We start from the raw sequence: 23,531 nt of genomic DNA on the forward strand, positions 1-23,531 counted from the left end.
CAGCATGAACCAGCTCCAGCAAAGTAGGGGCATGGCTCCATGCAACTCAAGGAATATTTCCCCCACTAGGCTTGCCTTCTGCTCCTTGTTACATAGCACCACCTGTGCTCATGCTGGGAGAGGATGTGACAGCCTGGATTTGGGGCACAAAAGGGACCACTCCAATGTAACATAAGGAAGAGGTCCTACTTACCTCTTACTGCTCCCAGGTGTCCCATCTCACTGCTTCTTTTGTACTAGCTCCAGATCACTCCATGAGTCAATTTAACTCTCTAAAACCACAGGAAACTAACCTAGTGGAAAAAAAATGGGTTCAGAGGTAATCAGGAAAACATGTGATGAACAACAAAGCTGGTGCAAGGCAAATGGAGGAACCATGCAAGCAGGGCAGCAGAAAGTAGGGCAAGGCATAGAGAGTCAGAGAACCATCTTATGTCTCCTCAGCAGGAACCTGGAGCACTGCAAAAGTACTCAGAAGGGCTTAAACTAGCACTCAACATATTGCTGAGCCAATCTAGCTTTGGTATCCTGGCTAAGTAGAGGCATGTGGGGTGTGAGCAAGCCAGGCAGCTCACCTGTGAAGGGGAAGTGCAAGTGTGAAGTGTTCCCAGGTTGAGCTGGCCTCGCACTGGTTGCAGGAGGAGCTCCCTCCACTTCTGGCAGCCAGGAACATATAAAACTGACCCAAATGGCCTTCTGCATGCAGCTCCTTGGGTAGGAGCTTGGTCAGCAGCAGGTTATGCTTGAGACTTGATTGAAACTATTTTTTCTCCCCCTCTCTTTTCTTTCTCTCTTCACCTAGGCTAAACCAGAAGAGGCTTCATTCCTTGCTGGCATGGAGTGCTGGGTTTCCACTGCTCTCTTCCCTAGCTGAGCCTCTGCCCTCTCTGATCCTGTTGTATTCATGGGTAAGATGCGGGTTGCCTGAATCGCCCTCTGGTTACTCTGAGGTTTTTGTCCTACTTTCAGATAGTTTTGCTAAGCCTAACAGCAATGTTATTACTCCAGTATCAGAACTGTAACACTAAGAGTAAAGATGTAATCTTTAATCAGTCTCTCAATGTAGATGATTCTATTGTTTTGAAATGAGCTTATTCCAATGAAGTTTAACTGACTGCACATGTTTCTACCCAACCATGATTTATTAATGATGACAGACTAACATTAAACTTCCCTAAATTAATATAAGCTCTGAGCAAAGCTATTTACTTTTGGAATCCCCATGGGATTTTATTTTGAGTTAACTCAGTCTGTTTTTAAAAACACTTGAAAATTAAATCAATACAGTTCTGATGTGGAAATAAGCCTACATTTTAACTCAAACTTTATTTGTTTTATCAGAATTTGATGATAACTTGAAAGATCTTGCTTGTATGGCAAATACATACTGCAGCTGCAGTCAACTTCTATAATAGCAGAGGCTTGGATTGATACAGTATCTAGGTATCACTTGTTCAGCTACTAAATAGAATAGTTACTGGAGTCCTTGTTTTATGCAACTAGCCTTGCTGGCACTCCCTCCTTCAAAATATTCCAAGGTTCAAGGCTAAGCTTATGCTCTTATCGAGTCTGTGTCTGTTTTGTTACTGTAAATATTTTATGACACCAAAGACATTGTGTGTGTGTGTGTGTGTATATATATATATATATAAAATCAGTCTGGTACTCTGAGCACTAGTAACAGGTGTGCTACAGAAAGGAGAACTACCTCAATTAGGGCAGCAGGCTTTTTCTGTGTTGGTTTCCTTTTTTAAATATGAATGCAGGTTGAGATCAGCTAAATCTGCAGAAAGACTCTTTCTGTAGATCATACTTGTTTCATTTCCAGATGGAAAAAGTGAAACATATATGGGCCATATTCTGGAGAAGTAAACAAAACAAAAGAACTTCTGTCTGGAGAATTGAAACAATCATTATACAGAATAGTTTTCTATTTCATATGGAATCTCAAGTTTTTTTTTTAGTAATTCATATTAAAAAAATATAGGAGCTTTGAAAGAATAGATGATACAGATATAAAGAACATCTGAAAATCCATACTGTAGTCGTGTTACTGAAACTTGATTTGAAAGAAGTTACATGTTATTCTTTACACTAATAAATTTGACAACTATTGAAATGATACAAATGTTCATTTTCTACAATAAATATGTACATCTTTGTATAAACTGTAAAAGGATTATTTCTGTTTCTTATAAGGGCGGGCTCAGGTTGTTACTCAACAATGTGGCAGCTTTTAGCTAAAGGCTTAATGGCTGCATCCACTCAACTTCATTGATTCTCTTTTATAGTGGGAACTAGCCAACAAACCTATAAACAACTGGGGTGTGCCTTCCCCAGAAGAACTGGGGAACAACAATTTTTTTTTTTGGGGGGGGGGGCAAAAAATGTTTTCCTAAAATCAACACTAAAATCAACACAAATACTTATTTTATTGAAAGATGCTGGGTTTTATTTTTCCTTTCCTTTTGGAAAATAACTAATAAACAAGCATTTAATGAGTCTTTTTTAATTCCTGTGCAGAATGACTGGCAACTTGCAGGAGAAAAATCAAAAAAGCTAATTCTAAAACTAATTCTAAAAACGATGCGTAGTTCCTTAAATGGGGAAGTCACTACTAGGCCTGAGTAAATTTTTGCATGGAAATTCTTAATGATGAATGGATCAACAGACAGATTTTGGTCTGAAATAAGTTGTGTGGTGATTTTCTAGCTCCTGGGATTGCTGAAGTAGATTTCTAGTAAACGCTTGTTGAAGCATTTCTGTTCAATCTACTGAAATATCCTGGAGACTATGACTACAGCCCCCTGGGGTCTGGGAATAACGATACGGGCTCGTTGGATACGGAGCTCGGAGCGGCCCGCGAGCGCGAAGCAAGGCCTGACGCAGCCTGGCATCGTACAGCTCCCGCCGGCGAGGTTAGAGGCAAACCTCAGATCCGCGGGTGCTGCGGCAGCGCGTCGGGCTCCCTTCACGGCTGGCGCCACGCACTCCTGCGGGACAAGGATGTGACCTGCGACCGTCCCGAAAGCAAGGCGCTCCGGGCTGCGCGTGAGGCGCCGAGCGCGCCAGCCCCGCGGCAGAGCTGCCCGCTGGCACCGCGACGCGCGGGCTGCTCCCCCGAACCCCGCTCCGAGCAGCTCGCAGGCGGCGGGACGCGGGTCAACGTTTCTGCCCGCGAGCATCTGGCAGCTAAAGGCGAGGCAGCCTGTACCGAGAGCCTCAAAACGAAATCGAAGTTCATCTCTTCTGTTAATACGGGGGACAGTTACTGAGTACCCTAATCTTTATTACTGGTGAAAAAACTCACATTCCACCATTTCAGAGAGGCAATTTTGCTTGCGTTACGCTTTGCAGTCCGCCTGGGAAGCACACCGGAGTCAGCAGCGCCCAGGGCTCCGCGCCGCTCGCCGGGGATCGGCTCACGCCGTCGCGGCTGCTTTTCCGCTCGCCCCCGCCGCCCTCGCGCTCTGCCCGGGGCGAGCCTTAACCGGGGGGGGGGTCGGGGGTAACGCGCGGCGGGAGGCTCTGCCCGCCCCCCGGCACCTCGGGCCGCCGCGACGGGGCGGGACGGGGCGGGCGGCCCCAGGCTGCGGCGGCCCCAGGCTTTGCAGAGCCTCAAAGGTAAATAGAGGTCCCTGTTTACACGTACAAAATCGGTGGGGGGGGGGGGGGGGTGCGGGGCGGCCGCTCCCCCGGCCCCCCCCGCCCGGCGCCGCGGGGCCGGCAGCAGCCGCAGGGGTTCGGGTCACTGGTGCGGTTCCTCCCCCCTCCCCGCAGAGCGGCCCCGTCTCTCTGCCGGAGCTTTGTGCGGATGGGAAGAGGAAGGATGGAGGAGCAGTGGTGGAAAGGGGAGCTGGCGGCAGACATCCACCAGACCCTGCGCACGAAGGTTGGGTCGCGCTTCGTTCCTTTCCCCCGCGCTTTCGCCCCCCTGCGCGCTTTCCTCCTCCGCGGAAGGGCCCGGCCACCCGCAGCCGCCACGGAAAGCTTTTTCCACGGGCTGAGGTTTTCCGACGTGTTGGAGAGCTCACCTTCCGCAGCCCTCTCCCGGGAGCAGGCTAGCCTAGCGCTCTTTCCCATGCTCTCTGCTCTTTGATCGAGACTTGTTCAAAAGCAAACCTGTAAAAAAAATGCTGCTAAAAATATCTGCCTGTTACTTTTCAGCAGCTTTAATTAACCAAGTTGTTGCTGACTCAGTACATTAAATGCTAAGAGGATGCTAATACTGCCCTGCATAAAATCAGTGTATCTCAGAGGCTGGAGAAACAGCCTTGCTTGTTTTTAAGGGAGGTAAATGCTGCGATTTGAGTAAACAGTTGGATCTTGTTCCATGACAGACCATAGGAGAGCTGAAAGATGTACAAACATTTCTTGTAATTGCTTTGCTAGAAGGAAACATGACGTTTGTGTATGGGGTAAAAACCCCAGGGAAATGCCTTGCAAAATAATCCGGGCACGAGTGTACTGAGAGCAGGTAGAGCTAGGGCTGTCCATTTAGTTTTTGCATTTCCTTAGGTACACCGCCAACTTTAAAGAAAAAGATGAAAGAGTCCCCAGCAAAGACTGGCCAGCCGTACCTGACGCAGCTTTTAAGATACTGAATTTACTGCTAGCAAAATTAACACTTTGCACATTCTGCTTCCTTTGTCCTCCTTACAGACACGTAGCAATTAATTACTTGAGGTGATTTAATTGTCACCAGGTCTGTGCGATCAGGCTGTCTTGCTTTCATGCTCACTGATTGAAGCAGGTCTTCCTGATTCTCGGCAGGGTGGGGGGAAATAACTGAGAGCCTCATCGGTAGGGTATAAAAAGGTGTGGGAAACTCTGCTTTTCTTTTGCTGGTCTCCAAGAAGTACCTCCTTAATAAATTATATCACTGTTGTGTGATGTATTTGACTAGATTGCTTACAACTGTTCTTGATTTATGAGTGCTAAACCAAGGCCAGCTGAAGTGACAACTGGATTGTTTGAGTTTACAGGAGCCTGCAAAGAAAGAGAGGAGGGTCCTTGTGCTGGTGGTCTTCCTGCTCTGAGAAAGGTCTACAACTCTTTCTAGATGGATGCTAATTCTGTCTACCTTGTAAGGATGTACAGTGGGTTCTGTAGTGTAGTTTTTTTTTTGTTGGCTGGAGTTTTTGGTTCCTTTGGGAGGAGGAGCAGGGATTGAAAATACTATTTAAAAATCCAGAGTGCAAGTACGTTAGGTAAAATAATCATAACAGCTGCTGTCTGAGACCTGTTCATTCACTTTCTGTAATTCGCTACTTATATTTCATAGAAAGGAATTAAGTAAACTTATGAGGTTCTTTCTTTGATGTTCAAAGTGTCAGAATTTACTGTAGGATATTGTGAAACTCCTCCACAGGATGCTCCAGCAGAGCTTGGGAAAATAAGTTTTGAGCTACTTGACTACCAAGTGTTAAACTGTTATTAGTAAAATTACCCACAAGAAAAGTCTGAAAGTTTAAGGGGAAAAAAAAGATGGAAGTGAGAGAGGAAAGGCACACTTCTGGTTTTAAAGAAACTGTGCAAAATCTTTCATGGAGTGGATAGGAGTTTGAGAAAGCAATAATACTGAGATCAATGGTTGAGTAACTGTAATACCTGTCTTCTATTATTTCCTTAGGTTAGCACGTGTTTTGTCCTTCAAAAGCAAGAATTTTGTGACCTATAGCTAAGACTGTGCTTGAAAGGCTCCCTCCCCCCAGTTTGATCAACTAATCTTAAAATGATGGGAAATTATTATGATTTTTAGTACACAGCCTTGGTGTGCTTCTAACCAAAAAAAGATGAAATGGACCATTGATATATTTTGGGGGAAAACAGTGCCAGGAACTTGGGGCTTGTAACAGCTGAGCTCTGGTGAATGCTGCTGTAGATGCAGGTGGCAGAAAGGAGTGTACTTCCGAGCCTCAGCCTCTTTGGCTCTGTTAGGAGCTGGAGGCTGTGAAGGTGTTTGCATGCTGCATTTTGCTGTAGTTGGTAACTGCTGGGGCTGGGTAGGTCTGGAGCCGCTGAAGTCAGTTTTGTGAACATGAATCTGTTGTTGGGAAGCCTATGGCAATGGCCAGAAGAAAAAAAAACTTGACTAGTGGCTTCATTTGTAGCATATTAAAGTGTGTTAGTGCACTATTAGCATATTAGAGTGTTAATATTGGGATTCAGAAAATTTGTGCAACGGTGACCTCTTTAAATTAAGATACTTGCTGTGGAGTCTTCGCCTGGAACAATATACTACTTAAGCTAAGGCTGGTCTTGAGTGAGAAGCATAAACCTAAGTGGGTGAATGTAAAAGGAAAGTTACCTTGCAAGATGTTTATCCTTGGTTGAAATTTTACCTTGCAAGATGTTTATCCTTGGTTGAAATTTCTCTTGCAGGCTATCCTACTTTTTTGAAGAACATATCTATGTTTAATGCAGGGAATTAAATGTCCCTTTTAAGCGACATAACTTTTTTTCTTAAAATGAGTGAAGGCTTATTAGAAACACTCCCTCCCCCCCAAGGCGGTTAAGACATACAAATATGGGAGATGTATACTTACTATGGAACAACCCAGGTTTTAGTTAACAAGTGGAAAAAATACTATGCTACATGTTTTTCTCCACAAAACTGGAATTACGAGTTTTTCTGAATATCACTGGAAGATGGCATCTTTCTAGGACAGATGGTCTGTGCTGTATCTGATAGATGTGTTCAGCGTGAGGGCAGATATTGAATGCCTGTGGCATACCTGGCTTTTAACACAGAGAGGGCTGAAAGATGCTGAGAGGCTTTGTGACTTTCTAAATACTCTAGCTCAATGCAGAAGAAACAAAAAGCCTGTGAATCACTTGACTAGTAAAACTTTAGTGTCATGATTAATGGGATGTAGTGTTTAGCTTAGTGAGGCTGTAGTCTGCAAGGTATTAAGAGTGCTGACCAAATGGAGCAAAATTACTTAAATTCCAGCAGTACTACATATGCCCTTAGAAGTTAAATGCCAGTATTTCTCTGGATTAGGCCAGAACATTAACCTGTTGTAAGAGTGAGCCAGGAAGGAGCAGGAAGAAGGAAAAAAAAAAAAAAAAAAAAGCCTGCCATGTAAGTGTGCGTTAGGAGTGCTGAGCCGAGAAAGGTGAGTGTATGTTCTTCTGATCCTTTAATAGTGTAGGGTGAATGTAGAAGTAAATGATAATGGGAACGTACTGATTGTGCTAGACAGCTGACATCCAGGTCAAAAATTGGACACCTGTCTGAATAGAAAGGCAACTACTGTATCATATGGCCAACATCTATGCAAAATTCTCTGCCTATGTAGCCCTGAATAATCTAGGGAGTGTGTAAAGCTGACTAGCAAGTCAGTGATCCACCCTTCTCTCTCTCTCTCTCTCTCTCTCTCTCCCCCCCCCCCCCCAAAAAAAAAGAAAAAAGAAAAAAAAAAAAAAAAGAAAAAGAAATTCTTTACTTTAGAAGGTGGTCTGAGTGTCCAGAAGGTCTGAGAGACAGCTGGTTGCTTCTTATTCTTCCCCCATTTCTGTGGCTATGTTGGGCTGTTTCCTTCCAGGATATGTAAATTTCCTGCAATTAATGAGAATTACTAGATCTGTCTGCCTTTCATCTTTTACTCATCTCTTGCATAGCTTCTCAAAACAGAGCCAATTTTACAAGACTCTGAGCTTTAAAGGTTAATATTGTAACCTGATCTTTTAAAGGCAGCCTGAATTACAGCATGTTTTGCAGTTACTTTCAGCCAAGTGAGCGAAGCTGATCCTTTTTCTGCTAAAAGCAAGAAGTTCTTTGTCTTTTACGCTGTAAAAAAGTCTGCAAGTGATTCCTCTAGGCGAACAGTCTTCCACCTCCTTCTAGGCCAAGTCCTTCCACTTGGCATTCTACAAGAGTTGCCCGCTCCCTAAGTTCAAATATCTGAAGAGGAAATGCTCTTTACCACCATGATGTGTTTCAGTCACTTGACATGCAACTTTTTCCTCAAGTTATGCCCATGGTGTCAATTCAGACTGCCATCCCTGAAGGAGGATTGCAATCCATACAGAGCTTGATGTGAAGGGCCCTTGTTCCTCACTGGTCTGGAGTACTGTCATTATAAACGCATTTCTTGCAGTTATAAAACATGTTGTTAGAAGTAATGAGGGATCCTGTTATTCATTATGTTTATGTTTCAACTCTTGAGTAAAAATACAGCCTCCTCCTCTCCCTGCTCCCAGTGCATATCCCTGTCTTTACCGTAGTTCTACCAAACCATCTGGTTTACCAGACCTGTTGTTAGCATGAATTTCTTGCTGTAACAAGTACTGTTTTATCTTTTTACCCTGTAAGTCTGCTCTCACCCCTGTTACTTAAACTCCTCGCTTCTTCAACACTTAACTAGTATTGATGGAAAATTTGATATATCTGCCTGGCACAGACTGGAATTCAGATGATTGCAAACCAGCCAATTGCATATGCTGCCTTTGAACAAAGGGAAGGCATTAGGACACTGTGTAGGTGGTGCTTTTGTTTTTATTTAAAAAAAGGAAAATCTAGATGAGAACACAGGATACACAGAAATGCAAATGGATTTTCTTTGTTTTCCTCAAGAGGGTAGAACATTAACCTTTCATTCTGATGTGCTCTTCCAGTTTGAATCAGGTGTAATGGGCATTGAGTAGTACTAATATCAGGCTCTTGCCAATATTGGCAGCAACAAAAACATAATGTTTGATTAAAAAAGATTGCTCTAGCTTTTGAAAATCAGTAACAATAGCATTACTGGTTGCTTAGTTTAATTTGCTTACGTTATAGATGGCAGCATATGTATGGAGCTGAAAGGAACAGGTGTTCTAATAAAGTACATGGTTATTCGTGATCTCTTTTCTTTTTTCCTCTAAGTTGGAATTTCGATTTTCACACTCTTCTCTTTGATCCTTCTCAGATTAGCTGCTGAACTTCTGAATACTTTGAACTGTGTAAGAAGGAATTAATGAAATGCTTGATAAAATACCACTGCGGAACACAAGAATTGATGGATTTTCAAGGGCAATAGTAATTAAACATTCTCTCAATTGGAATGCCTGGGACTGTTGGGAGGATGCTGAGTAGAATGGATTCAAGGACAAAAGCTTTTAACTACTGCTGTGCTGAAATACTGTTGTGGTCTGCCTCACATTTTTTCATATCTTGCTACTAAGGTGGAACCTTAATGTGTTTAAGTAATGGAGTCTGCATTTATCTGTGGGTATTTTGAGAAGTAGACTTGAATCATTTGGGAGATGCGTGAAGACCACGTAGTTTAAGATGGTCGTTACTCTGGCTAAAGGGTAGGGGGGAACTACTGAAGATGCTACCATGCTTTAAAAGAGCAAAATAACTTGGTATAAGTCTGTGACTGAGTAGGTTGGAACTGCAGTCAGATCCCGTTTGCTGTGGCAGGAGCTTTGCGCTGTTTGTGAGACATACTTGAATTTGATGTTCCTTTTGAATGTGCAGGAACAGTGGTAACACAAGAAAAACTTCATTTATAGTGTTCTATTTATGCATCAAAGGAATGCATCATAAATCAGTAAGGGTAGCTACTAGCAGCACCAATCTATGCAGTAAAACTACTGTGTTTAAACTGTTGCTCTGTCTCTGCCTGATTGAACATCGCTGAAAACAGGAAATTTTATCCATGTGCCCTTATTAGAAAATATCACCTGGATTTTAGATTTTCACTGGAAATAATGGGAGAAACTGTCTGACATCCTATATTAAAAATACAGTTTTGTCAGATTTATGCCTCTTACTCCTACATATTAAATCTAGACACTGTGAGAGACTGACACTTCTCCTAGAGCCTGATAAAATTTGTCAGAACTGCAGGAGCTGCTTAAATAATGGGAAGCAGTGACTTTTGATGTGCTCTGACAGATACATTTACAGCAGGGCTAAAAATTAGAGTAATGGATTATAGAGCCAATCCTAGACTGTCTCATCATTTGTGTTCTAACAGTTAGAATTATTGGTCTCTCTGTTATAAACAGCGTGGCTTGTGCTTGCATAAACAAGGCAAGTGTGGCTCTTCAGGAGACTTTTGCCACCCATTTCTGCTCCATGAGGGACAGCATCCGGCTGGTCACATCTGCAAAGTGCTGCCCTGTCTGTTATCCTTCCCTTTGCCTTTAAGGCTGAATTTGCATGGCCAGCTTTGAGATTAGTGAAAGCCAAATGCACCAGCAGAACTCTACTACTGGAGTGTTCACAAACATACTAACTCTTAACCTTTTTGACCTGTTCGTTAAACTGCTGTGGGCTGCCTCACCACAGAAACACTTACCAGGATGTTTCCTCTAAGTGATTTTGTTACTTAAAGGCATAGCACTGCAGTTTACACAGGGCTGGAAGGACTGGTCCTGTGGGAGAGAGGATCCGGTGCCATCAGTTGCAGATTTAAATCGATAGCATACTACATATCCTACTGCAAAAAGCTCCATTTTTTTTGAAGCCACTATAAAAAAATAACACAGGTTAAGCTTCTAACCCTCTCCCAAACCTTGCTGTGTTCTCAATGTTCTTGTGCACAGTCTTCCCACCTGCCTAAATAATGTCTTACAGAGGAGCCAGCTTTTAGTGGTTTCTCATGTGCCATGGAAAAATTATACCTAGGAGACCAGTTTTGCACCTTTCTTCCATAGCTGGAGGATTGCTTGGTTAGAATATAAGAGAGAAAGGAGTATAACCTTTTCCAGAGAAGAACTCCTAAAATTAAACTATCCGAGAGAAGTTTTCCCTTTATTTTTCATCTATAGGTGCTTTGGGGATGAAGAATGATCATGGAAATCTTGCTGAAACTTCAGCTGTTATGTACTTTTTTTTGTTAATCCATTAATCCTTTTTCATATTTCAGACTAGGATCAGCGATAACCAGCTAAGAGTAAGGGCCATTTTCTGGATTCGGTTTGCATCTTCAGAAACACAAGTGGGTAACAAGATTAAAAAGGAATAAAAATAGATAAGGATAAAATTTTACTAGCAGATTGAGCTTGGGACCATGTAGGGAAGTATTGCAACAGCTATTTCTAGAGGAGTGGGTTTCACTGTTACTTGAGTAGCTCTGGGTTTAGATGCTTCATTTTGTTCTGAAAGTGGAAATGTAATTTGCCAGAGTCTTGGCAGCAAGATGCAGCACAGCTGTGGCTCGTGGGAGATGCCTGCGTGCAGCAGCTGGGCTCTGTGGCTGAGACTGCTGGGCTATGTGGTGTTGCAGCCTCTCCACGGGAGAGACAGCAAGGACTGTAAGAAATAAAGAGCTGCTGCTGGGACTCAGGTGACATTGCATGCTTGAGCCCTGGGAGAGACCAGCTCCTGACTAGTGCCAGAGAGCTCTGACATGGTAGAAAATCAGCTTCTTTGAACATCTCCCTGAATTTCAAAACCCCAGGAGTATTTGTCATGCAGAGTTTCATTTTTTTTTTCATGTCAAGATGCCTGTGAATTGTTCTAAAATACCTTGATGAATTCCACTTTTGTTCCCAGAACTTATTGTTGTTAGTGTGACTGAATGTCACATTACTTGCTAATTTTTCTACTGCTTGTCAGTTCACTGCTGGCTTTATACCAATGGGGGAAGAGCCTTACTGAAAAGGAGCTGGGCAGATAGCCTTGTGTGGAATTTACTGCCATGTAAAACACCAAACGGCCTGAGACGGCATGCGAACAAAATTAACACTCTGCAAACTGGTGTATAATACAGCTGCTGCCTTGAGGGAGCTGGAGGGTCCTGTTAATTTTCCTCACCCTCTTCAATCTTTGGCTGGTTTAGTTCAGACAGAGAAAGCCTTAAATTCACATGGTGCTCAAAGGTTTTAGGTTTTCATTAAATCTTGTTGCATAGTTTCTCTGGGGATGAATTCTGAAGTGTCTTTGCTAGCCCAGCTACAGAAACATGGTGAGCACAGACAAAATCTCATCCCTTGAGCAGAGGCAGTGAATGGTGCCCGGTGAAGTGGTCAGGTTAGTTCTTGCTGGGCTGTGTCTCTGATGAATGAAGAGCTCATGTCTGGAGCCTGGCTGTCTTTAGCATGTGATTGCTGAGGAAGATTTGTCTCCTTTAAAATGCTTACATTGATTCTTCCCTTCTAGGAGGTCAAGGCTCGAGGATGGTAGGAGATGGCTTATAAATTGTCTTTGTCCTTAAATTCTCTTCTGCAGTCCATGTACAATTGTATGAGCCTTCCTTTTCAGTGTTTGAGATTGAGGTGATCTTTTTAAATGCTGTGCTCCAACTTTCTGAAGGGTTTTTGTGGAGAGGCACTAATCAATATGTTGAGCAAAGCTTGTTAAGTAATTTCCAGGACACCTGTGAGTCTCTTATTTGCTGCTGCTTTTTGCATTTCAATGTGGCAGTTGTTCAGTAGCCCAAAGCAAAGTTGTTGAAATAGATACAAATGAACATGTCAAAGACACAGAGAAGCAGCATATGAAAGAGCCATTCTAGCAGACAGCCGAAAACTCACTTTCTTCTTTTCTTCTTCTACTGGAGATGGGAAAAGTTTTAAGCATTGTCGAGAGAGATATTTTGGGGAACAAGAATAAAATAAACTATTTTCCATGGAGTTTCAGTTGCTCACCTTGCATCAGTATCCCCAAAGCTTCAAGGCTTTTTTATTATTATTATTTATTTTTTATTTTTTTATTTGAAGGAGTAATTCTTTTTTTTTTTATTGAAGAACTTGGACTAAAGAGCAGTGGTGGGAGTTGATGGAAAGGCACGCCTCTAGCCATATTTCTAGCACTTATTGCACTGTGTAGATACTTAGCTTCAGAAACATAACTCTGTAAGCCTGACATCCAGCCGCATCGGTTAGCTCTGTGCCACTGCCATTTGTCTGAAATGATCTTATCAGGTAAGACTGGTCTGCCAGTGTAAAAGTATTCCTGCTGAAGTACTCATTAGCTGTTTAGACTGTGTGCTGCAGGGTAAGTTTCTGCCTTGCCTATACCCAGATGATTACTCTGGATCAATTAATACCTAGGAACTTGATCTTGTACGAAACCACAGCATATGGCTCTTGCACTTCTGCTGTTGCTCCTCCTAATATTGCTCCTGTAATTGAGCCTTGTCCATGCTGTTATGGACTCCAACATGGTTTTGTTTTGGTGTACAAAATCAGTGCTTTTCATTTTCACTTACACCTTTACCAGAAGAAAAAAAAAGGGGGGGGGGAATATATTGAAAAAAAAACCAGATGATTTTATATAGGAATAAATACCTCTGTTAGACTCGTAGCAGAAAAATCTATTGGCTTAAATTTGGGGCTTTGACTGGTCTTGCAGTTTTCCAGCAGACCAGGCTGAGCAGGGGTAATTCTGGAATGAGGCTCCTGAGGATCCACATATTTGTGTCTGGAGCTCAGATCTCTCTCTCTCATTCTTAGCCGCTGAACTGTAACTTTTAGACCTGTTGGGTTTTCTTGGCTAGGCATGTAATTGGAGTTACTGTTTGTTTCTTGCATTTGTTGTTGTGGTCTCAAAAGCAAGTTTAATCTTAAAAAAACTGAGCTTCAATATACCTACTACTACATTTTGCTGGGAGACTTACATGTTCAAAGAAGAAAGAAATTTCAAAAAATGAAATTCTTTTAGTCACCAAGAACAACACTTGTCAGAGCTAGAGATGCCAGCTGTTATTATGATAGCTTGAACTTTGTATTGTGCTTTCTATGTTAAGAAATACAGCTGTTTCCTTTTGATATCAAGCTCAAGCTTGAAAACATTTCTGCCAAAACATTTGTACTATGGATGTACTACAAATTTGTGCTCTGAACCTCTGTATGTCAGCTATACTAACACACTTAAATCTTGGTACATAAGGCCATTAAAAAATCAAATTTATGAGAGTTTTGTGAATATAAAACAACAGGGGGAACATGTTCTATTGTCTCCCTTCTTATAAATTGTTACTGGTGGGGGATTTTTTTTTTTATAATCCCCCCAAGTGAAGGCTGCCGCAGGTTTCAAAGGACTGTTTGCCTGTCCACAGCATGTGTCTGTTCAGTCCAGAATGTGTTTTTTCCACTAACTCTTTTTAAAAAGCCTGGGAAGCAATCGTCCATAACAGTGCTCTGCTTGCTGTCTTTGTGAGCTGCTTTTAGTGAAGGAGGCTCTCTGCTTTCCAGTCTTCTGTGCCCCTCTGTGCATGACTGTGTAGCTATTTTCTCCTGATAAGTTGAACTTCTGTGGCGAATGTCTGAGTCCAGGAGGGCTATGGGGAGCGTGAGCAGCTGCTATGACTGCTGCAGAAGGTGGTGTCTCAACACTGCAAGTGTTCTAGCTCGTGCAGATACTTCCCCTGAACGCTTTTATTTTATTTTTGAACATACAAAATGGCATAGTAATTCATCTTTTGCTTATTAAAAAAATCCATGTCTATCAACATGTACTTATCCCACTTTGAGTCTGGCCAGGGCAACTGTACTAGCTCCATGACCATGTCTAAAGTAAGAAAGTATCAGCTTTTAAAAAGCATTAGCTTGTTGTGGGTATTCTTGAGTTCTTTAATCTATCCCTTAACCTACTCACTGAATACTGGCTGCAAACTTGTATTTAAAAAACCTTTCAGCTGAAGTGATCTATTTTTCTACCATAGATAGACCAAAATCTACAATAGTTCTGCCTTTCAAATGAAAAATAAGGTTTGTCAGCTCAATACTTAGCTTTTATGCAGCTAAAATATGCTAGTACAGAAAATGCTGACATAGTATTTCTTTCAGTGCCTCTCTTTCCTACTATTATTTTTTTCTATAGGAACTTAAGCTGCCTATGTATAAGGCCCATTCACCACAGATCGGGATGCGCCGTTACTTCATTGATCTCTTGGCTATCCTCAGCAACCGCTGTAATCTCTGTTCTACGGCACGACATCTTGCTATCTACTTATTGGACCTCTTTATGGACCGCTATGATATCAGTGTCAAGCAACTGTATGTCACTTCAATTGCCTGTCTTCTCCTAGCAAGTAAGTTGGCTGCTGTCTATTAAGGTATGCATTTTTTTTTTTCCTGAGTAGGTTGTTGTTTTCATTATGTGTGATATGCTGTTTACTCTGTGTTACGATATCATTAGATGTAGATATTAGGCGTAAAGCCTAATGAAACCCAAGGAAAGACATAAAAAAGGCTGTTAATAAAACTCTGCTTGACTTCATAACTTGGGCTGCACATCTATGTGCTAGTGTGGAAGAGGTTTTGGCAGCTGAAGCTGGGTCAGAGAAAAGGGTCAATGGGAAGTAGGGAGTGACAAGGTGGTAAGGAAGTGGCAAGAGCAGGAAAGTTTAATTCCAGAGAAGAGCTGGTAGTAGGGAATGCCATTTGTGTAATATGCAGCCTCTCCTGGAAGTCTGTCCTTGGACAGTTTGTGCCTCTATTGTGATGAATTCCTTGCAAAACACATCTTTCTTGTATGTGATCCAGAGGAAAACTACTTCCTGAGGCACTTAGCAGATGTGTTGATGTATGCTGGGATGTGTTTTGCTTGTTCTGGGCTCCTGTCCAATAGCCCCTCATTGCCATGTAGTATTAATGTATCAGTATTGACACACCTTTGGCAAACAGCCTTGAACATTTGTCATCAGTACTTTTGTGAAGCCTTTTCAGCAGTCAGTGCTATGCAAGTGGAGGAGAGCAAGACTGGTGCTTCAAAGACTTGCTGTCTACCCTTGCAGACTTAAACTCAGTTCCTAGATAACGAAGAAGTCATCTTGTCATATGGGAGCCTGTAGCGAAATACACTATTGTTATGGGCAACAAAACTTCTGCAAATTGTTTGCAGTTAATGCATCAGTTAATGCCTGAAAGGTGCAAGTAGTCATGTTAGCTAAGATAAAATACTGTGGAGAGCCAGAGGCTATTTGTTTAGGAAAAAAGGTGTTAGTGTATGTTCTCCTTGCAGAACAAAGGATTGCTACTGCTACTGCTTTTTCTTGCTAGGTGTGTTTTGAACAGCTTAATCTGCAGAGGTAAATGACAGCTTTTCATCACTTTACTTTTAGTATATTTAGGCACCACTGGTTTTTTTAATTCCAGAAAAGATGGTTAATCATATGGATCAGCTGCTAGCTCATGTTACAGAATAGGCCAATATTAAAACCAGAACAAAGTGGAATTTAAGCACTTGCTGCCCATGCAGTTCCACGGCAGCCTAAGTGAATCTAAGCTAGTGCTGTTGCAGGTCTGCTGTCCCAACAGTTTAGTGAGCTCCTTCAGGCCTGTAAATTGGCAGAAAACTAACCCAGCTGAGGAAGTGACAAGTTTTGTGTCTATTTATCAGAGGGGTATTTTTCTGAGGGGTCAGATAAGCTTCAAGGGAGGGAAGAGGGTGATTTATAAACTGTTGTGAAACTGCATCATTTATTTCAAAAACACCAGACTGATTGACATATCAGGTCAGGTAGCCTGGACACTAATGTCTGTTCAGATGTGTACTTCCTCAGCTTTCAGTCCATACCTTATTTCCTTCTTGTGTAACTTCATAATTGCAATATGCCCCACAGTATTTCTTAAAGTTGGAGGGTGGAAGGAGGGAGAAGAGGGCTTCTAAATATTTGGATGAAGGGGACCTTCAGAAAAAGAACACAGGGCTTTCTTTAACTGATGCTTTCCTCCATATACCTCCTCCATTTTTTCCTGGCCTTAAATTTTGCAATAATTTTTCATCTGCATTTAGAGGATGGAATTTGTAGCCATAGCTTAAGTTTCTTCTGCGTTGCTGTGGATGTGTAGGAATAGGGTGAAAATGGTACCTTTAAACTTGTGAAGGCTAGTGGTAAAGTCAGCATCCAGGATTTAAAAGGAAGCAAAAAAGACCTTTTTCAGACTCTTGTCCTTGAGTAAACAGCTAATGTCAACTTCAGCAGCAATGCAACTTCAAGTCATCTCTAAGCAACAGGGAAGTGAAAGGAAGTTCATAAACTGCCTTATGACAATGCTAGAGGAAATATTTTGCAAACTCCAAGTCTGGTAAGCTCATGGGTATGAGAATCTTCCTAAAATCAAGATTTGTGTAATACAGCAATATTCACACATCCTGATCTGGAACTAAATCATCTATTCCCTTATAGGAAAAGGGTCTACTATGATAAAGGCAGCTTTCCTACCAATATGCAGAAACAAAACATTAAGAACTGTACCAAAGTGATTTTGTACAAAGTTAATGCCTAGCTTGTGTAGATAAGGCTTTAAATATTACTACAGTCCTCAGAATCAGTCTGGACAATTTTGGGACCATAGTGAACTATGTTTACTGTGTGGACCATCTTAATGTGCACTAAATCAAATCAGAAAATCAAATCAGAAAAAGCAATCTTACAATAAATAATACTTCCTGGATTTATCTTATGCTACTTTCAAAATTATATGAAATAAATTCTATGCTATGATTTTCTTTCTCATTTTGTAGTAAAAGATTTTAAGTAGGAAAGAAGAATTAACCTAAAATAGTGTGAAATTTCCCATTATAGCAAAGAGAATACAACTGCTCTTTGTGTTCCTACAGTAATGCTTTGCAGGATGTTCTAATTGCTACATCTGCAGGAAGTTGCATAGCTTTTCAGCAGAAGATTACAGTAAAAGCATTCTTCAGCCTCTGTAATAAGATACCTATATGTCTAAACAATAAGATACCTTTACTGTAGAAAACAAATAAAACAATCTTTATAAAAAGTAGTTGTTAGCTTTTATTTTCTTTTTTTTTCTTTTTTCTTTTTTTTTAATTTTGGGTGTTTACCTCATCATGACAAAGTTCAGTGGAGAACATCTTTCAATAAATAGTATAAACACATTTTGAGATTTTTTTGTTTGTTTGTTTGGGATTTCTTCCTGCTGATTTCTTTAGAAAAGCAGTTGAGCAAGAGTTCAAGGGTAGTATGCAGACCACAAGAAAGATGAGGTGTACTAAGAGATAAGATTTCTTATTTTTACTAACCACTTAAGTGTGTGTAGGGAGAGAGGACTAGAGAAGCTTTGGGGCACATAAACTCTTCCTTTAATTCTGAAATTGAAGCAGGAAATTTCAAAATTAAATGCAAACTGAGGACAGTTGTGTAAGCTCAGTGAAATTGTCAACTTGTGTTTAGCTTTTAATTTTTCTCCTTCTATTTCCAATCTAAAGGAAGAGCTAGTGTGTCCAAAGACTTGTCTCTTTTTGTTTTCCTTCCTACCCCAGCATTGCCCTAGTCTGTCTTGGATCAGCATGCAACAGCAGAGTTCTCATGATACAGCTCATACCATTTCCCCAGACATCTTTTAGTTAGATAGAGCTAGTTTATCTTGCAGTCTTCTAAAATACATTTGAACTGGCCCATCAGTTTCCCCAGACATGGAAATGGGATTATGATAGTGGGTCTTTGCTTCCCAGTTCAGTAATAATTGCAAAAGAGATTAGGAAATGTAAGATAATGCTGTGCCAAACAAATTGTGCTGGCAGTCAAGCAATGTTGCAGCTTGGACTTGCTACACTTGAGAGCAAAATGGGTTTGTGTCCCTTAAATCATCTAGTTGCTTATTAGCTAGAAAATGTATGTTTCTTTTGCAAGGTAGGCCTTGGAAAAGGCCTCTGGAAATTCCTGCCAGATAGCTGTGCTGAAGGGCTACACTGTAAAAGCTCTGAAGTTCACCAATATTATCAATACAGCACAGAATGGGTAGGGTTAGAAGGGACCTCTGGAGATCACCTAGTCCAACCTCCCTGCTCAGCAGGGTCACCTAGAGCATGTTAGACAGGGCTGCATCCAGGCGGGCCTTGAAGATCTCCAGAGAAGGAGACTGCTCAACCTCTCTGGGCAACCTGTGCCAGTGCTCCGTCACTCTCACAGTAAACTAATTCACAGTTACTAATTCTCTAGAATGAGTCCTGAAAGTGAATGCTAAGAGTCATTCACAGTAATCTAGAGGTGAAGTGAAAGTCATTGGGGGTGTATGTGGGAGGGATCTTGCTAGAAAAAATGGCTTCACAAAATTACTTTACGAATGGATTTACAGCAGTTGTTTGACTTCATTTGCATTACGGAAAATAGCTTGCTCCAAATCAGAATTGTAAACTATACATGTGCATATGGACTACATCTTACTGTATTAAATGTTTTGGCTAGGTATGCAATCAGAGGACCTCCTGTTGAGGTCCAGCTGTGCTAACGGAAGAGGTTGTCAGTTCCCACTGATATGATCATCAGCTAAGCCCAGGAGTTTTAACTGCTCAAGACAATCCATCTACCCTTGCCTGAAGCAGGCTGGTGATTACTCGGGTTGACTGCTTTGCTGTTAGGCCAGGAAGACAGTGGCTTTTGGTGAGGGGTAATGATGGGCAGCAGAGACTGGTCCTCTTCAGGCTGGCTCTAGAGCAGGATAGTTACTAGAACACCTGCACAGAGGCCAGAGTAACTGTCTTGCGCACCAAGGCCATGGATAAATGTTCACTTGGTAAACAGCTGTGCTGGCTGGAGATGCTACTTTCCACCCCAGCATCCCCTCTTTCCCACCCCAGCTATGTGTTGAGCAATCTCTGATCTTCTCCAGACAAAATCAGCTGATGTTTAAATGGTTTCAATAAGTGGATTGAGCTAGTCTGGGCAATGGTTTGCTTGAAGTAAACTGAGGAGCAGACAGAGCTGAGAGGAAGGCAGCCCTATGCAGAGGAGCACTGTTGAGCAGCAGCAGGCTGTAGTGCTGTAAATAGCATCTAGGTCAGGCAATTATCGCTTAAAAAAAAAAAGGAAAAATAGAAGAAGGTTGTGGCATTTTAAGGTGCTGTAGCCCTAACTGCTCCACAGGAAAAAAGGGATTATGTAAGGACTTCCCATCTGTTGTAGTGCTACTTAGCTTAAATTGCCTGCCTAAAGCTGTTCAAGCCAGCTGCTCCAAAGCAGGTGAGATGCATCGACAAAATCTATTCAGCTGGTCCAGCTGCAGGAGTAGTTAACTCTCAGGAGACAGCAAGCACTTGGGGGCAGTAAGTTTGAGACTGCAACTATTTCTATTGTGAATTTTTTTAACTGTGGTACAGGTGGTCTATACCTTCATGGTGCAGCTTTTGTAAAATCCTACCCTGCTCTTAAAGCTATTTTTCTTCCCTACAGAGCTAATCCTCTTCAATAGCAGGTGCTTCAATACCTGAATACAAGCGAGGGCTTTCCATCTGTGAGCCATTTGGGCTGCTTTGAGTGTTCCTGCAATCTGAGTTCTTATGGCTGCTCTTCCTCAAGAGGTTTCTGCTGCTATGGAGACACAACAGTTTTTATATTGTTTTAAGCAAAACTAACTTACTGTTCAGTACGTATAGTGTTTCATTGCTTTACAAAGTACTCTAACCTTCTTTTGGTTTTCTTGGCTTTATTTTGCCCAACTTTAGTCCTCTAGTGGATTAAAAATTCAGTGAAGTGGCTATTCCAGTAGCTGAGCTACCTAAGCATGTACACACAACACACACACACACACACACACAAATCAGTGCAAGAAAGACACTAGTACGAACTGGGCTGAGTTTAGGGCATGGATAATCTTTTCTAACATAATCCCCATTGCATATGTGGAGCTGCTGTCAACCATCAAGGAACTTTTCCATTGGACTGTGCTTCATGAAACATTCTCCATTTGTTCTCCCACTATCATCAGCAAGTAACTGTTCTGTAAAAAGCAGCTATTTATTTTTAATAAAAAATACAATGATGAGCACGATCCAGGAGATAGAATAGTGCAATACATGTTCAGTTTGTGTTTTAAATTTCTCGTTTTTCTGGTGCTGTAACATGGCCTGAGTATTCTCCTTAGTAACAATTAAACTTCAATATATGAAGATATTAAAAATTCAGATGCCCTGAACTAAGTGGTTTGCATGTGTGCTGGATGTTATACAAGCAAATGAACAATCTCTGACTGCTCACTCGGTAAGAAACTGCAGAAAAGGGAATTAAGCTGAGTATTACTAAAAAATACCAGCTGTTTTTTTGCCTTGCCTAGAGGACAGTTAGAACTTGTGTTTGTACTTGAGGGTGGCAGGAGAAGGAATCTCAGAAGTTTTAACACCTTTTGGAATAGCGTAGTAGTAAAAAACAAAAAAAAAAATCCTTCAGCTGTGTAAAACACGTAGCCTTTCGGTCTTTCCTGTATGCTGGCTAGAGAGGTTTGACTGGTCTGTGCTTCTTTTGGATTGATTTTAATTGTTCCTAGGACAGAGTACTTACATTTTAATGATTCCTTAAATTGTCGCTCCTTCTTGTTCCTCCATCTTTTCAAGGACTCAAAATGTAATAAAACAAATTGCCTGTATGTCTTGCTTTTATTTTGGCCCCTATATAAAGCCCTAGGAAGGCCATCTACCCAGTAAACGCTCTGAATCACATACTGTGCAGCTAGGTGTGCTAAGCAACTCCTGCTTCCTACAGTGGGTAAATCAGTACTTCCAGGTAACTTTGACAGCTATAATGTCACTCTTAAACCTTTATTTTTTCTTAGTTAAAAGCTGGCATGGATGGATAGCCTTTTCTGATCCTCTTGTGACAAATGAACTAATACAATGCTCTCTTTATAATTTAAGTCTATTCCTCTTGGCAACAGCACTTCCTCAGGCTTTCAAACAAACAAAAAAAGTGTGAATGTCTAACTTGGAGCATGCTTTTTTTGTTCCTGGGGTAGGGAAGATGGGGACCTGATTGTAAAATTCAGTGTGGGACAGAACATGGGCTACAATAACTTGAAAATCTGTGTATTGTTATTTACAGTAATGTTACACAGACTTTTAAAAAATGTCCCAAGTAGTGTGCTGTCTCTGTCTATTTGGATTTTACAAAAAGGTCAGAGACACAAAAGCAATGTAAACTTCCATTATGTTCATCTTAGTCATTAGTCATTCTGCTAACCTCAGACCTACTTGTGTAAAACACTTGCAGCATCCAGGTAGTTCTTAAATTAAATATTCCTTTAAAGGCCTAAGATTTTTGTCATTTCAAAGCATAATTAATTTTGAAGTCAATAGTGGCAAGTAAGTGGCTTTGGCTTTATCAGTAACAGGAGCTCTCAATACAACAGCAAAACTAATTTGAGGCATCTACAGTGCCATTATAAAAGCATGCAAATGACATGGATACACAACTCTTATGAACTCCAGCTGAAAACAGAGTTGAAACATTTTATTCATTTATTTATCCACACCCCTCCCCTCAATCCCTGCCAAAATATATATATATATACACACACATATATATTGGGGGGGGGGGGTTGTTGATAACACTGAGTGGTTACTCAGTGTTATTAGTTTGGTCTGTGCTAGACTTGCAAGAATCTTGTTTGAGTTTTTAATATGCTTAAAGAAATTGTGCTGGAGACCCTGATTTTCTAAGTATAAATATTCTGTACATAGAATCTGAATTTCTGGTATGATGCTAAAGTAATAAAAGTAGGAATAATATATTCAAATATTTTTAAACGATGGAAGAAAATGAATTGGAAAAGGACATTGTATTTTGAAACATGTAATTTACCCTTGCCTACTTTGCCTCTCTCTTTGTCTGATGCAAGAAGTAATTTTTGCTCTCTTCTCCGAGTTCCAAATTCACAATAGATATGAAGTACTCAATAAATTCAGAAGCGAGGTGCTTAGATCAAACAATTGAGAAAGTAAAGGTGATCAAGTTTCTGGTATATTGCTTTATAAAGTGCTGATATCCTCAAATTTCACAGTTCATTTGACATGAAACTTTAAATGAGTTACTCCTCACCCTCCCTGCAGCTTAGAGTTTCTGAATCTTTCTTCAGTGTATCTAGATACATTCAGTATCTCTAGTCTGCTGCGGTGGCCACTGTTATATTTGACAAAAAAGTTAGGAACTAACAGTGTTGAAAAGGAGAAGGAAAAAGTAGTAATAAATATTCAGTAATCCTGAATCACTAAACTTTGCTGCTGTCATTGAGTCTTAAGTTTAAAAGAAAAATCTGGACCAAAGCAAAGAGCTTTGCCCTGTGCTGCCTGATACCTTCCCAGAAGTACTGTGGTGACTCTGCTCTCCAGACTACTACGCAAGTGTTCAAGGCAGAGTGGAAAGAAAGAAGGAACTAGAATTTATGGAAGTAAGAATGACAGCTCTCATCCCTCATTTCCTGGGCACATGGTGGTTTATCCTACTTTGGCCCCCCAGCGTACTCTTTAAATATCTGCATCGGGCTGTAATATTCTGTGAAAGAAACAAAAGGTTATTTTTTTTCAAGTTTTTTTTCCCTCTTAAACTGTTTTAAATACAGGAGACAGGGAGATTCATGAACCTGTATATGGACTCCTGAATTCTAAAGGTTTTCATTAATAGCATCCCTGTACTTGTTTCCTGTTTTACTTTGTGTGATGGCTCGATTTTGTTTGTCATAGTTACTGTTATGCCCCTTTACAGTAGGGTGACTGCTCTATGCACATTTCTAATAGGTGTTTAATGTCTGTGACATCTGAACTGGCTCAAAGCAACTTCATCTTTAAATGTGCTAAGAAAATTTTAAGCTGGTAATGGTACAGAAAATTCTGTTGTATTTTTAATTCA

General features: G+C 41.1%; 1 protein-coding gene across 1 annotated transcript in view; it reads left to right on the top strand.

The window, feature by feature from the left end:
• The first annotated feature begins 887 nt into the window (after nucleotides 1-887).
• Nucleotides 888-23,531, top strand: part of CCNJL (cyclin J like) — a 29,907-nt gene continuing 7,263 nt past the window's right edge. Inside the window, exons 1-2 of the mRNA XM_062587200.1 lie at nucleotides 888-908; nucleotides 14,765-14,975. Coding sequence (XP_062443184.1) covers nucleotides 14,780-14,975 — 196 coding nt within the window. The 5' untranslated portion in view covers nucleotides 888-908; nucleotides 14,765-14,779. The remainder of the gene's footprint in view (nucleotides 909-14,764; nucleotides 14,976-23,531) is intronic.

The sequence above is a fragment of the Rhea pennata genome, chromosome 14 (genome assembly GCF_028389875.1).
Source record: "Rhea pennata isolate bPtePen1 chromosome 14, bPtePen1.pri, whole genome shotgun sequence".
Lineage (NCBI taxonomy): Eukaryota > Metazoa > Chordata > Aves > Rheiformes > Rheidae > Rhea > Rhea pennata.